Source organism: Aquila chrysaetos, chromosome 6, assembly GCF_900496995.4.
Source record: "Aquila chrysaetos chrysaetos chromosome 6, bAquChr1.4, whole genome shotgun sequence".
In the NCBI taxonomy this organism is placed as follows: domain Eukaryota; kingdom Metazoa; phylum Chordata; class Aves; order Accipitriformes; family Accipitridae; genus Aquila; species Aquila chrysaetos.
In genome coordinates this window covers 49,320,309-49,335,636 of record NC_044009.1, presented here as the reverse complement: position 1 = coordinate 49,335,636, position 15,328 = coordinate 49,320,309, and the positions used below count along the sequence as shown (strand labels likewise).

Sequence of the window (15,328 nt, the reverse complement as noted above, 5' to 3'; positions counted from 1 at the left end):
AACTTCTGACTATCTTTCTTCCAGTCATTTCCACAGGCTATAAACAGCGCCTGGTTTGTTGCTATTAAAAGAGTCTAAAGACGATGATGTTGAAAAGCATTACTGTTTAAGTACTCATGGCTTGACATTAACATGAAAAATATTTTCTTGAAAGTAAAGTGAATTTGGGTTCTCCAGAACATTATAGTTTTGTTCAGAAATGATTACGTTGAATATTTGTGATACGGGGGAAGATTTTTTTTTTGGTTTGTTTGTTTTTTAATTTTAATTACTGGTCATTACCTCCTGTTTTGCTTGATTTTTCAGACATGTATGAAGTCAGAAAACATCTTGGGGCCAATTTTTATGTTTTCGTGGTGTTATTTTCTGCCTGTGTTAGTACCTGATGAAAGAGCCTGGTCTTAGTTAACGATCAGGCCTCATTATATATTTGTTCCCATAAATGACAGCTCTGAGGAGCAACCTTTCCTGAATAACATAGTATTTTACAAAATGATGCTGAGTAAAAACTGAAGTAATCCATGATCTGCTGAGGTGATATTGAAGACATATCTCTCGTGCACAGCAGACCTATGCATTAATCCTATGTTTTGGGGTCTTTAATTGCTTTAAATATTTGCTTCTAGATCTGTGTTTCACACATCTTATTTACATGGTTTATTTTTCATTTTATGAACAAATCGATAACCAGACAGACTCTTTACCACACTGGATTAGTTTTATTTATTCTCTTTGAACTTGATTAAAAAGCTGTCAAACATAAGTCTACATTTTATCAGCAGAATACTTTTACAAAACAGGGTAGGAGATGTGTATAGCTGGAAACATACATTTCAAAATGAAACAATATTTGATATATTCTAGACAGTTACCCTTTTGTTTATCCATGACAACTGAAACTAACCATCAAATGCATAAATTGATTCAAGTCTAGCCAAGTAATCCTAAGGGCATATGAAAAGGCTTTTTTTTAAAGTTCTTTCTAGATGAATTTAATGTAGTTCACCAATAAAGCATCCTCAGGAGCACAATACAAATGCTACAGAACATGAGATAGCTGGGGAAAGCGGGCAGATGTACAGTGTGATGAAGAATCAAAATGGATGTTACATTAAAATGAGCAGTCATGCAATGTCTTCATTTCATGTTCTGCATTTAGGTAAAAATGCCAAAGTTCCAATTTAATTTTTAATTTTTTTTAGGCACTGTTATGCAAATAGTGACATTCTGGTTTTAGGTTTTTTTATTATTATTATTACTTGTTTAAAAGTATTAAATGCAATCTTTTTTTGAACTCTTGGGGTAGGCGAATTGATTATTCATCATGTCTTTAACTTTCAATATATATCAAAGAGAAAGGTTAGCTCAGATTAGCTACAAATGATCTGGTATCACTGCTTTAATTCACTGCTTTTAATATACATATTTGAATCCATTTTCCACAAATCTCCTCAATTATTATTTGTCTTTCTGTGCCGTTGCATATGTTGGTAAACAGCATTTTCTATGGTCTTTGGCCATATGCTGTATGCTCAGCTTGCAAAAAAAAGTGACACTTGGAGTGCTAGCATAATGAAACTCTCAAAGGGTTAATGCAGAATACATATAGGCAAATGTTGACAATATTTTTTATTCCAATGTTTGAAAATTAAACACAAAATCATCATTAAGTTTTCACAAAATGAGGCATCTGTCACTTGAAAGAAAAAGAAATATTTCAGAAATATGTTTACAGAAATGTAAAAATATTAGACATCAAGACAGATGTGAACGTTTTCAATAACAGGCCCTGTCTGTCAGTCTTCCTCAGAGCCGAAGATCTTGCTGTACTCACTCAACATAAGTTCAACTATCTGATTTTGGTACAGCATGTGGACTGCCATGTTCCCTGTCTCCTTTTCAGGTCTAAGGAGTGTTGGTCCAAACACAATTCCTAAGCTTTGTGTTGACATAAGATTCACGGATTCCTTGGCTGCTATCCTGTTGACGAAAGAAAAGAATTGGTTAAAAAAGAGGGATGTCAAAGGAGTCGCTGTTGCATTTGAAGTACATAGAGGCGCTTTTTTACTGATTCTCCTAACAGGGAGGGACGTTTGGTTAAGTTATCAAAAAGAAAGAAAAGAGGGAGGGAAGAGACAACTTCTGCCAACCTGGCAAACTGGGAAAGGAGAGTCAGCCCTAGACAGCAAGATGTGTGCGGGGTGGAGGTCTAGAGCCCCATTTACAGTGCTCTTATACGAGGGCACAATTTGCTGCTTTCTGGTGAGCGAGCGTTCGTTAGTGTGTGTGCTGTAAGGCAGTAATTTCTCATACGTTTAGATACCAAAAATAGGGATTGCTCTTAACGCTAAGGGAATTGAGCACTTTTAGTGTCAACGCTTTGGGTGGCTCCAGGGAGAAGCTTCCCTGCTTCTCTTAACGTGGTCTGAGACCAGCACTGAAAGAGTTGGGAAAACAAAAAAAGCCCCTTAATATAGAGCTCATATGAAACACATTCCTTCTGCTAATTTAAATCCAATAAAGTTAGTATGGTCTGAAATGGATTGTGAAATTTATATAACTAAAGACTTTTGCATGCCTTACCCTGACACAAAGTTTCTTGAAAGACACTGAGACCACATACCTTAATGAGATGACTTAGAAAATAATGGTAAGGATTATAACCTTTGATATCTTCATTACCCACAAAATTACAAGAGGAGGACTATTATTATTAAAAGTTGATCTTATGTCTGTATTAAGACTTAATATTCTTGTGGAAATGACATTAAGGATGGAGAAGTCTGGCCTAAGAACAATATAGGTTTAATGGATGGAGTTTAGGTAGGCAGTTTCGCATAAATCTCTGCAGCGGTGAGTACGAACTAAGTAGAAATCCATTTCCCTCAACCTCCAAAATATACAATATATCCTACGTTGGAAAGACTAGTAAATGAAGATACATATTTTATAAATAAATTGCACAGCTCTACCAAGGAATGTGAACTAAATGTAACTTTAATATGTAAATGTTTGAATTTATGGATGCTTCCTTAACCTGTTAGTTTTAACTTAAATACTCCAAGTGGACTGTTGAAGCCAAGTTCTACTTTTCCCCTCCCTCTCTCATTGTCACTCATTTATCCTTTTAAAATCCAGACAGTAATTTAAAAATCATCAGAGCTTTCTCTGTTTTACCATACCTGTTGCTGAATTTACAGCAAGCTACACTGTAAGTGAAAGAAACTTCATGAGACATAATGGCTTCAGTCACTTAAAAAAAGGTTTCTTTCATGTTAGTGGGTGGGTCACACAGCAGAGAGCATGCTCTTGTGGATTTCTGCCAATCTTGTCGTTTACCACATTCCTTGAACATCAACGCTTGTGTTTTTTCCTCATATATAAATAGGAAGCATTACTTAATTCTGCCTCATGCTTGTAACTGTGGTGTCCATTGCACAAAACACTCTCCATATGGCACTAATCAGATTGGCTTAACTATTAGTTTCTTAAAATATAACATCTTTATTATAAATTAAAAAAAAAAAATCTCTTTCCTCTGCGGTAATATTAACATCTCATCTCTTCTCTTAGGTGTTCAGAAAGTCTCAAAGGTTAGTATTTTTGTTGCCAGATGACTGTGTGGTCTTCTGATGGATGTCACACATCTTTATCAAAATTAAAAATGTTTGTTACAGGGATGAAGAGGTTGTTTTGCTTAATGCCACTTATGCAGAAGCACATACATCAAGCTTGGGGCCTCCCTGTGCGAAAGACTTGATTTCTGTTGAGCTTGTTACATGCTAGAAGTTGGAAACCTTGTGAAATATTTGCCAATGACATCAGCATGGGTAGAGATACTAGTTCACCAGGGAGGAAAAACATATTCAGCGGTTGTATCTTGTGTAATTTTAGAGATCATCAATTAGCATCAGCCATGGCTTTGCAGTGAGGTGGTGTTGCTGATGGACGGCATTGATGAAGCTGGAGGAGAAACACCTTGCAGGGAGAAGGAGGCAGTGGACCATGGATGTGCAAAGTCAGGGTGAAGAACAGTGATGGCAGAGCACAATTTACCGAAGGGAGAGGAGCGGACTGAACTCCGTTATCTGTAGGCTGAGTGGTGCCTAGTTGTGAAGTCCTGTTTGACTCCAGGCATCGCCAGCACGTGGTCTGCAGTCGCTCAGCTCTCGGGAGGCGAGGGCATGGCACGAAGCAAGGGACGATGGGCACGGTGCGTGTTGGCGATGGAGACGAACCAGCTATCTGTTGCGGTTCATCGATATGGAAAGCAGCACTAAGAACATCTGCGTATATTTGGGGCCCCTAAGCTTAACGCTGGAATAATAATTCTTGTATTGAGAAAATCTCTTGAAAATTCTCGATATTTTCTATCTATTCATGCAGTCATACTTGTTTTGATGACCACAGTAACAAAAAACTATAAACCAAGAAAACTTGGAAACATGGAAAGTCTGAGTAGTTAAATAACCTGTGGTAAAATACAGCTACTGAAGGGGAAGAAGGAAGGAATTCAATCCAGCCTGAATAAAATAATTATAAGTTTAGAATCTTATGCCTTTTTAAATTACAACTATTTACCAATGAAATTCTATAATATTTTTTTCATCTGTCCACAAAAGAAAAAGTCAAAGCAAACCAAACCCAAATATACACACTTAAAGCTATTACTGCAGCTCCTAAGTGGAATTGAGTTGTTAAAAGAGAAAAGCCCTAAAAAATGGGCAAGATTTGGTTTTTTGGCTAGAGAAAAAGCAGAAAGAGTGATACACCATTTACAACATAAAAAGCGAAAGGAAATGCCAGAGCTACTTTTTGTCAAGCCCAAATGAAAGGAGCAATGATCCATCAATTTGAGATTATTTTAGAAACATTCTATAATCCGATGCCACAGATGTTGGAACCGTATCAAGAAATTGTTGGGCATTATGCTGTGCAAGATTCCCCCCTCTCTAAATAAGTGAGCTTCAAGAATGGCTTCAGTCCTTTAAGATTGCAAGTCAGGCAATATGCAGAAAATACAGGTCTCATTATTAATAGTAATGAAATTAATGATGTATTAAACCAGCAGAAGTGTCTGATAGGAGGGCTCCAGTGTCAATGGCATATATATAGGCAAAAATACTCAGAATTTATGCTTTGGCTGTTGCCAAGGCAACCGTAAGCTGGAAAGCGTGTGACTGAGAGCAGGGCAACTCTACAGCTAAGAGGGTCATTGTATGGTGAGTTTGGTGCTCTAGTTCCATTAAACCTACACTTTTCAAACTCTCTAAATAAAATCATTATTAATTTTGACATTTAGAAAGCACACTGGATTATTACTTCAAACACACTAGATGTTAGGAAATGTTCTTCATCCATTTTTACTCTGTAATAACTGCTGAGGAGGGGAAAGTGTTTCAACAGTGAGTGATTCCTCAACATTTTAATGTTCCTACTGCACGTAAAAGTTAGAGAAAGAAGTCAGTGTACTTAGGGAGGAAAACCCCATTGGAAAGGGCACTGTTTTACTGTAAGCTGGAGAGTGTTTGAGGGTAAAGCTGTCCTCTGCTAGCTTCACTGGGAGCTGCTCAGTCTTGCTTTCTTAGCCTTTTCCAGCCTATGAGGATTTAAGTTTGCTCAACGTCGGCGGCATTTCTACCCTTAGCAGAACTGGGCTTAGCCATGCCTAGTACTCTTTTACTGTTTTAAATTATATCTAAGGGTAACTTTTCAATAAGACGATCCTGCTGCTCTTCCATGAACTGATAATATAGACTATGACTAAAGAGCAACACATTACAAAATGAGGGGATCAGAAGAGTAAGAACAGGTCACCTCGTAAAATACTATGGGCCAGAATGGCAGGTGTAGGAAATGCCATCCCCTGAATTCAGCAGAGGACCAGGGGATAAAAGTAGGTTTTGATCTTATCAGAATCCTGTCCACCAGCATTATGCACAATATTTTATTTAACTAGGGAAGTCACTGCATTAGAGACAGAAACCAAGATCTAAACAGAGGCCAAGAAAGATTAAAGATGTATGGGAGTAAAGAAAAGTCCCCAGAAAAGGAGTAAAAATGACTCATTTGTGACATCTCTCCTCTTGGTATAACAACTAAACTTCCAGAATTAGGAACCGACTCCTCTCTAAGCGGATTATTCCATGACAGCCCCTTTGGGCAGGTTTTGTACCTTTGCTGAACTGTGCTAGCGACCACTGTCACGGCCAGAGCCGCTCATCCCGACGGACCACGGGGCTTGGTTTGATATGTAAGTTCCTATGAACTGCCTTAACGGATCAAAGTCTGCGCATCCCATTGATTCACTTTAGCAATAATTACCCTCAAATTAGCTAATATCTGTTTCCTATATATACGTAGGCATATGCAAACGTAATGTTTTAGCTTAAGGACTCGGCCCTGGGAATGGCTCGCTGCCTTCAACTCGCCTCAACTATAACGCTGTTAACAGGCCTTTTCACTGCACTGTTACAGGCCAGCGTTTGTGCAGCAGTTTTCTGGCTTTTCCTATCGCAGATCTCCCAATCAATTTGAACGTGTTAAAATTTGACTCTCATGATGAACAGTTTCTAGCTCAACATTTTATGCTCCTTTCCTTCCCAAATGCTGGTTCAGAGAAGTTACAAAATAACAGGTATTACATACTTTGCTTTAGTGACAAGACATTTGGGAAGGAATCATCCAACCTTGAAATAAAATCTTTATTGAAAGCAATTCTACATCCATGCCAGTCAGATACATTGTATGATCTGGAGAGGTGTCCCAGGGGAAAGCTCGGCGCAGTAGACAGGGTTGATTACTTGGACCTCCTGTCAGTTCTTAACTCATTGACAATGGCTGAGACATTCAGTACAACTTTGTTTTCTTTATTTGGAAGTAAAGTTAATATAGTTACCTTAACTGTGCCAAATGTACTGGAAAATAACCTGATAATAAAACGTACCATCCTACAAAGTGATAATGTCTGTGTGTGTATAAGCACATTTTGGCAGGGCTTTTGCAGACAGGTTTTCAGTGTTAGGAAGGAAGCACAAATACAAAATGATGCACAGATAAACTATCAGGTTTCTTCTCAATGTATTCTCTTTCCACTTAAGGCCTGTTACACGCTTTCCTGAGAAACAGCATATTACTGCAATGTCACTTTGCGTTGTAAACTTATTTCAGGTCAGCTATAGTAGCTGTTCTTCAGGAAGAACTGAAGTGGCTTTTGGTACTAAAAAGATGACTGAACTACAGCTTTGAGAGTCCTCTTCAAACACAAACGACAATAGGTGTCCTTCTGTAACAGGTCAAAGCCTTGCGGAGATATCCGTATCCAGCTGGATATACCAGCTCGGGACAGACAGCAAAATAAACCCGCCGTGGAGGAAGAGTGCAGGGCCTGTACGCTACTTAACCCCATCTTGAGAGACTTAGGGAAATAATCGGTGGTAAGTGAGCCCCCGATGCCATAAGCTCTATTTGTGTAAACTGTTCAATTCATTGCACTGCAACATAGATAAATTTAAAATTTAGTAATAAATTGGGATTCTTGATATTTTATGAATGCAAACTAAACCTCATTATTATTTATGTACTGGCTTTATGGATGATTTGCTCAGTTGCATTACAGTGGTATTCACCAGCTGATGAAGCTAAGCAAATGCAAACATTATCAGTTGAATCCTCAGCTTGTTGTTTGTGAAATCTGTATACCGTGTTGGGAGGGGGGAGCTTTGCACTTGTGTAGCTACGACCTGAGGTTTATGCTTATAGAGGAGCTCCAAAACGCTACGTCTGTCCTTTTCAAAATGTGCCATGTGGTTTCTTCTGCGACAAATATACACGGTTCAGGGATCACAGGGGACTAAGACAGTTTTAAGCTACTTTCTTTTGTCCGTGTAAAATAGGAAGGTATTTTACATTCCTGTTTGCTCCATAGGTTGAATTCGAAACAATAGCTATCCAAGACTGGTAATAGAGAAACCAGGTCATGGCGTATGATACATTACGAGAGGGGTCAGAAATAGTTCAGACATACTTAAGAGCTTGCTTTTGCTGAAAATAGCCTCCATGGCTCCTGGCCTACAGAAACTCCATAGGCTTCCTGTGCTCTGCAGCTGTGGGTTCATATTACAGCTCTTTGGGAAAAATCCCTTCTCTTCAGTTGCTCTGGGACGCAAGAACAAGCACTCGATGCTGTCTTCTTCTGCAAACTAGCCTTTAAATCTGACCGTTGGATGGCTATATATAGTACCTGGACAGCTGACAGGGACCCGGTGGAGAATGGGCTTCCTCAGGGGATCCCCTGCATATCTCACAGCACGAGCCCTTCCCTGGATGAACTGCCTTGGAGTCTAGCCCTAAACGAAAATAATAACTAAACTAACTCCGAACATCAGTTCACAGTTGGCTGAATAGACTCTGAAAAGCTGAAGAAAGGCATTTATTCTGGCTTAGCCTGGTTTAATAAGAGAACAGTTCAAAATCAAATCTTCTCACCATTGGGTAAACTTTGCTACCTGCATGACGTCCTTTCCGAAGAGCGCGTGTGCTCTTGCCTTTGCACACACCTCACATAGTCCCTGTCCTGTAGAGAAAATCTTAATTTTGTGGGTGACTGAGGCCAAGATGTAAAAGCACATTTAGACATCTAAAGGGACTCGGGCCTCTACACGGGCTTTGTTCAGGAATGTGCTTTGGAGAAGTCCTGCTTGTTCTTCTGCACGACGGGAGCTGTGCTCCTGCCTCCGCCCTCAGCTGTGGCTATGTGAAGAGAGCAGGGTAACGTGGTACCTGCATCTCAGCCTTGGGATCATTTCTATTTTTTGGCCACCTCCTGTGTTAGAGGGTGCACGCCGGTGCCCCGGCGTGGCGTGGACAGCAAGGGCAGGGGTTCACCTCCACGCTGTCATGGCCCTCCTGAAGAGCGTGGTGTGGGCAGAGCCTCAGGTCCCGCTCCCCCAACACCATGTCGTGTTAAAGAAACTCATTCAAAATCTTTCCCCAAAATCTTCCCCGTTACTGCAAAAGTTCCAGGTCTCCCTTTTGGAAAACTGACCCAACTGGGTGACCTGCGAAGTTCTTCCGTTTACTGACAACCAGCACTCTGTCCTCCCAGTTTGGCTTGGTTTTCAATTTTTTGTGCGTGAATGCAAACAGGTTCTGACTAATGCTCCTAAGACCGGAGGGAGGAGGATAACTGGTCCATGTTTTCACAGGGCAAGTTGCTATTGAGCCTGAAGTTTGCCTGTTCGGGGACAGCCGCTTGGTAGGAGCCAGCTGAAGGCCACGAACTTCCTTACGGAACATCTCGGACTCCTCTGGCTGCAGCTCTGCGCACAAGACATTCATTTTTGCCTTCTCTAACAGCCCTGTAGCAGGATATATATCTCAAACAACAGCGAACCCCTCTTCAAAAGCCACGCTACCACTGCAGGCACGAGCCGTTCCTTGGGGAGAGGATAGGAGAGAACAAAACCACCCGTGACAGATGTTAGGCAGATGCTAATGCACTTCTTAGAGGTGTTTGGATAGTAGAGTGATAAAGGCAGTGCGAGACTGCATAGAATAATATATGTTCAGACAGAGATATAACACATAGAGGCCTTAACTGTATTTTTGGCTGGTGGTGTACCTTTTGCTGTGATTGATTTTATTTTTTTTTTTTAATTCTATTTCTGATTTTTTTCTGCAGAACAACTAGCTTATTGTAAAGACCAACCTGTCAGAGGTCCTGGATCTGTATGGTTTTGTGGCCTGCGTGGCTCAAAAGGCAACAGAGAGTTTGACATGAATAAAGCTTTAACTTTTTAAATTGCTTAAATATTTTTGTTCAAGAATGCCTGAAGCTACATTTCCTTGTAACATTAAAAAAAAAAAAGCAGTTAGTAACAATCTCCCTTAAATCAAGAATTGTAAATATAGAACCTTTATCATCAGCACAGCACATCCAAAAATGTCTTTGTAAAATAAATCAAATTATATGAGTTAATTGATTCCAGGCAACATCAGCAACTGCAGGTGGAAACTGAATAACAGGATGTTTATTAATGAGGGACTATTAATCAAAATTGACAATATCAATTCCTGTTTCTTTTATTTGAATTCTACCTGCAAAATCCATGGACATACTTGCTGAATTTTTAAATAAAAATTTAAAAGTAAAGAAAACGCTAACACTTGGGATTTTAGCTTTAGATGTAGGGCTATTTGTTTAAACAGCGAAAGGATATCCTAAATCCAATTTGACAGGCAATGCCAAAGATGCCAGTGGTAATTAATTAGCACTTAATTTAGACCACAGAACAACAGGATATGGAATTGGTGCTCAGTGCCATTTCCCCTTAGGCTTCATCTCATGAGGGTCAGGAGTATGGCTGTTGCATTGAAGGTCAGTAAATAAATTGGGGGAACACATTGACACTGGACTTTTCATGATAGATATCCTTCACCCTTATTACTGCCTCTGGCTATCGCTGATGAGAAAAGGACTGCAATTGTTCTGTGAAGAATGCTGTACACAGCCTCGATTCGAGCAAGGTAGCGTTTGAACTCGCGCGTCGTACAGTAGTGGTGCTGGATGTTTCCTACGGGCAGAGAGCTGTCTCAACTTTGTATCTGGGCTGGAAATAAACTTCTAACTGTAGCGTAGAAAGCTTGAGGAACTCTGACAGGCGAGAAAATTCACTTAAAAGCAGTCCTTAAGTTTGTTAGATTTGTGAGCTTAGCTTTAGATTAAGCATAATTAAAATCAATGGAAGATTTTAAAGTGAGGTTAGAAACTAGGTCAGCAAGGGAAAAAACACAGTTCCTTATTATCCTCTTGTCTTTGTCTTAATAATATTTGGTACTCCTCCATAATGCTAAAGGCTCTTAATAAAGGTGGATTAATGTTATTAACAGCATTGTTTTCTGATGGGCACACCGAGGCTTTGGCGTGCTTAGTGATGGACAAACAATAATTATGTGGCAAAAAAGCAGAGCCACCAGTTCTGCTGGTAACCCAGCTGGTTTTTAAGTCAGTGAAAGAACCCAGCCACCCTTCTACAACACACCCAAAGCAGAGGGTATGCAGAAAGTACACAGGAGGCCCTACGGAGCCTTGTTCACAGGTGCACATAAATTGCATTTTTTGGTTCAGATTTACTGGTAAGAAAAATAGAAAGATGATGAGACTCGGTATTATAATATAATCCTCCACCTCCCAGTAAACTTAGCGTGTCTGCCAGCCGCTACTATGCTCTTTCTTCCCGTAATCTCTACCCATCTTTCGAAAGAGCGGCTCAGGTGGAAGGGTGTCAGCACCGGCACTGATACTCAGCAATGTCACAGCTTTCTGAAATCGCTTCTTACAAACCATACCCCGCTATGCTTAAGTAGTCCAGTTCCACCATGGCCCGCAGGATGATGAACAATGGGAACTTCAGCAGTTACAGCAGGGTAATTCTTATTGCACGTCCTAGATGTACTCCACTAGCACAGTTTTATCCCCTTGGTCCCCAGAAGGGTTGTCTGCATTGCTACGTCAGGAAAACACTGAGTTAGACAGCAGTCTGTGCTCAGAAAATGTATTTTGGAAGCCCCAGGTTAACAGTTATTTTAACTTTCACTTCATCACACCCTTTGCAGCATCTCTCTCGACAGTGACTGAAATTTTGATTACTGTTAAAGTCACTGACAAAACTCCCAGTGACTGGGAGCCGGAATGGAGTCAGAATTTCACCTCATATAAGCTTAACTTTTCTCATTTTGGATGATATCTACTTTTACTAAGTGGAATTACTGCTTTTGACTATGTTCAATCTATAACCTCTTGCAGCATTCAATTATAGCCCTTTTGTGCTACGGTAATCCAGTTGACAGCAAATAACTCAGCCCTGGATATGACAGGTTTACTTTCTGACTTAAAGCCCCAAAGTGGCAATTGGCTGGAATTTCAACCTGGGATGCTGAACTGTAGACAACCTGCTCAGAAATGCATCTTTGCTGGTGAGTCTAGAGCTTCTCGTGAAAAAACTTAGTTTCGCTAACAACACGTTGCTTCTGTCCAGCGTCACGAGTAAATTATTCAGTTTTGTAAGACAACCAGTAATTTTGGATGCTGAAATCAGAGACTGTGCAAAGAATTCCACGAAAGTCAGAGAACAAACTCTCACCAAAGTTTTCCCTTTCTGTGAGCTCCTATATGTGTAATTACTTCATAAATTGTTTTGTTTCAAGTCTTTTTAAATCATGAATTCTTTTTTAATACTGACCTATTAATCATCCCCAATATGAATTCTCCATTTTTTTTTAACCTATATTATCACCATCTTGTTTAAAATAAAAGTCTTTTTGCAGCGGTTTGCCCAACAAAGATGAATTTATATGGGATCTGACCTCAACCAGGATTCTTACTCTTTCAGGTTCAGTTCTGAGCTTTCCACAAGCTACTATTGCAATATATATGCACTGCATTTGTATCAGATTTGAAAGATGCTTTAACATGCCTCCCAGCATCACGATTGTTTCAGCCCTGATATTGAACATCAGTAGGATGAATGTATCTCTTAAATGCACTAGTGAGTATGTGCCATGAGTCTTTGATTTCTTTAAACTTATTTACATTTTACTTGCCCTTGAGCAATGAATTTACTATGTCAGCATTGTCTTTTCTACTTACACTTTGTCTGTCTTGTCCACTCACCTTAGCGTGATGCTTATTTTTTGTGCACGTGTATAGTCCATTGCACTAAATGCACAAACTGCCTGGAGTGGAGGATTTTCCGTATATTGTGTCTTTCTAAGACGCACCCTTTATAGTACTGCAAGTTCTGCAATATTTCCCAGCTTCAAACTAGCTTTGAATTTTCTCATTAGTTCCTTTTTAAGTCAAATGCCCATTCACACATGTACTGGTCTCAGATGACTGTGGTCTAACTGCCTTAGACACTTTACAAAAGTCTTTATTCTCTATGCAGGCAGCCCTACCTCTCTCAGTAGTTGTGTTTCTTTCATCTTTGAAGCTTCAAGTGACCAGACCTGCCTGCCAATATCTGCTTTTGTCTGACCCCGATCAAAATCCACAGTTAGAAAAGCTGGTGAGAAAACGTACACGAGTCACTTAGACCTCCTAACCGAAATCATGTTTGACAGACGTTGAAGGATTTAGGAACAACAGGTACAATCTTGCTGTTGATATCAAGGCATACTCATCAGTCTTGGGACAGTTCATTCAGTAAGCAGCTTCCAGGGCATCAAATATCTCAGTCATAGCTTAACCGAGTAAAATGCCTCAATGCACCTAATAGGGTTGCAAAGAAGCATTTCTGACAGTGCCCGCCTGCCAAATGGGTCTGTCCCTGTATGGCTTTGCTTGTTGACGTTATGCCTAGGCATGCTGTTCTTGGAGATGAAGCTTAAATGCCTTGCATGTGATTTTTTTTTTTCATTGCCTTGAGCTCCAGAAGACCACTGACACTGCGCTGTCTGGCGCTCAGATAAGACTAAATTCAGGACACTTTTTTGTAGGTGCTGCATGGATCTTCCCCTGCGGCAGAAGATATCTAACCTTAAGTGAATGGTTGTAAATGGATTTACAAGCTGAGAAAGTGCCTCTTTAGGAAGCAAATATTGTAGGTTCTGAACGTGAAGCTGTATAGACGTAATCTAATATGAAGAGTAATGGGAACCTGTTAGTATGTAACCCAAAAAGGTTAAGCAGTTCCTCACCATAGTGGTCAGGTGAGATTCAAACCATATTCAAGATTTGAAATTTGCCCCGAGACAGAAATCTCAGGGCCGACACTGAGTCCATAGCAGCTGCAATGACTTCCACGGGGTAGATGCTCTGAAGGAATGGAAAACTCCTGCTTCTGATGACACTTTTGATGAGACAGCCATCCAGATATGGAAGCATATCTGGGTTCTCCTAGGAGGTGCTCTTAAGTTGCCTGCTACTACTACTGCCGCAGCCCTACTGAAAACCCTCTCTGGACTGAAAGTTTGAATAGGGACAAACTGATGTTCACAGTAAACTTTACTTACTGGAAAGCTTCCATATGCTATAGGGTTGTCCTGTATGCTATACTCTACTGGGACGTCCAAGATTGCTGATAGCGTTTGGTGAAGGCCTGGACTTGGTAATGTGGATGGCGATGATCTGGGCGGTGGGAACAGTTTCAAGGCAGATGAAGTGCTACCCTGGGGTGGTTTGGCGAGGCTGAGTCTAGTGCTGACACAGAGAAAATGGTGCGAAAGGTTTGCGCTTTGTCCGTGAAGGCGCTAGGAGAGCTACAGGAGACAGATTGGTGGGATCTGTAAAAAATACAGAACTTTTCGGAATTCCCTTTTCTTGGCTCATCTCCATGGCAAGAGGTCTTCTTTCAGAAGACCACAGCAAAGCTCTGGGAGAGGATGTGGCAATGCCGTCTAACGGCGGGGCTGAGATGGGTGCAGAAACCCGCGGCTTAGAGGAGGTAACCAGTTGCATCTTGTGGACCAGGGGAGGAGGCAAGTTGTCGAACGCTTGGCTGGAGTTAGCTGCTCCACAGATTTATGATTTTACATTGCACCATAATGCGTAATGTACGAAAAGATAAATATTTTCCATTCAGCAACATCTTGCTGTATTTTCATCTAACTCTAATTTTAATTATAAAGTGAACATAACCTGTATCAAATTATGATTTTGTTAACATATTGAATGAGGACAAGAAAAATAAATACCAGATTTTATACTGTACAGGCACATGAAGGTATAGCAAAAAAATCTGGTTTCCTTGACCACATTGTCATAATATGCATATATAACTGCTTATTGAATCCAGGCTGTGTAGACAACAGAAAGAACACTGGCTCCATACCATCACAATGCATGCCCACAACAAAGAGGAGGAAAGAACAGGCTCTTTCATTGTGTGTTTCTAAGTATTACCAACATAAGGGCTAAAAACATTACCTCTGTCTGAAGTGTATCTATATATCCATGCATAAGTTATTAACTGGGCTCCCTGAGCACAGTTGCTGAAAATATTAATATATTCAAATTATATTCTAGCTACTGCAAAAACAGTAGATCAGACAAATGTATTAAAATCTCTTCAGACAAAAGGAGTCATGTTATTTATAAAGTTCCTCCTCCCCCCCACCCCCCTTACTGGAACACAAACCTTCATTGTATGTAATATACGAGCATGCAAGATGATCCTTAGATGTCAAAATGTGGCTTAAAGTTTGAATGTAATCATAAAACAGTGACTCTAATGCTTGCCATAAACAAATTGTCACTGGTATTATGTAACTTAGACTATTCACAAAGTATAAAAGATGGGAAGAATAAAAGGTGGCTGCCAAACACTAT

At 40.1% G+C, this 15,328-nt stretch overlaps 1 protein-coding gene across 5 annotated transcripts in view; it reads right to left on the bottom strand.

Annotated features, from left to right (window-relative positions):
• Positions 1–699: 699 nt before the first annotated feature.
• ARHGAP15 (Rho GTPase activating protein 15) overlaps positions 700–15,328 on the bottom strand; it is a 331,480-nt gene continuing 316,851 nt past the window's right edge. For all 5 annotated transcript variants that reach the window (XM_030018687.2, XM_041124393.1, XM_030018685.2 and 2 more), the window contains one exon: positions 700–1,980. In XM_030018687.2, the coding sequence (XP_029874547.1) occupies positions 1,797–1,980 (184 nt within the window). In that variant the 3' untranslated portion in view covers positions 700–1,796. The remainder of the gene's footprint in view (positions 1,981–15,328) is intronic.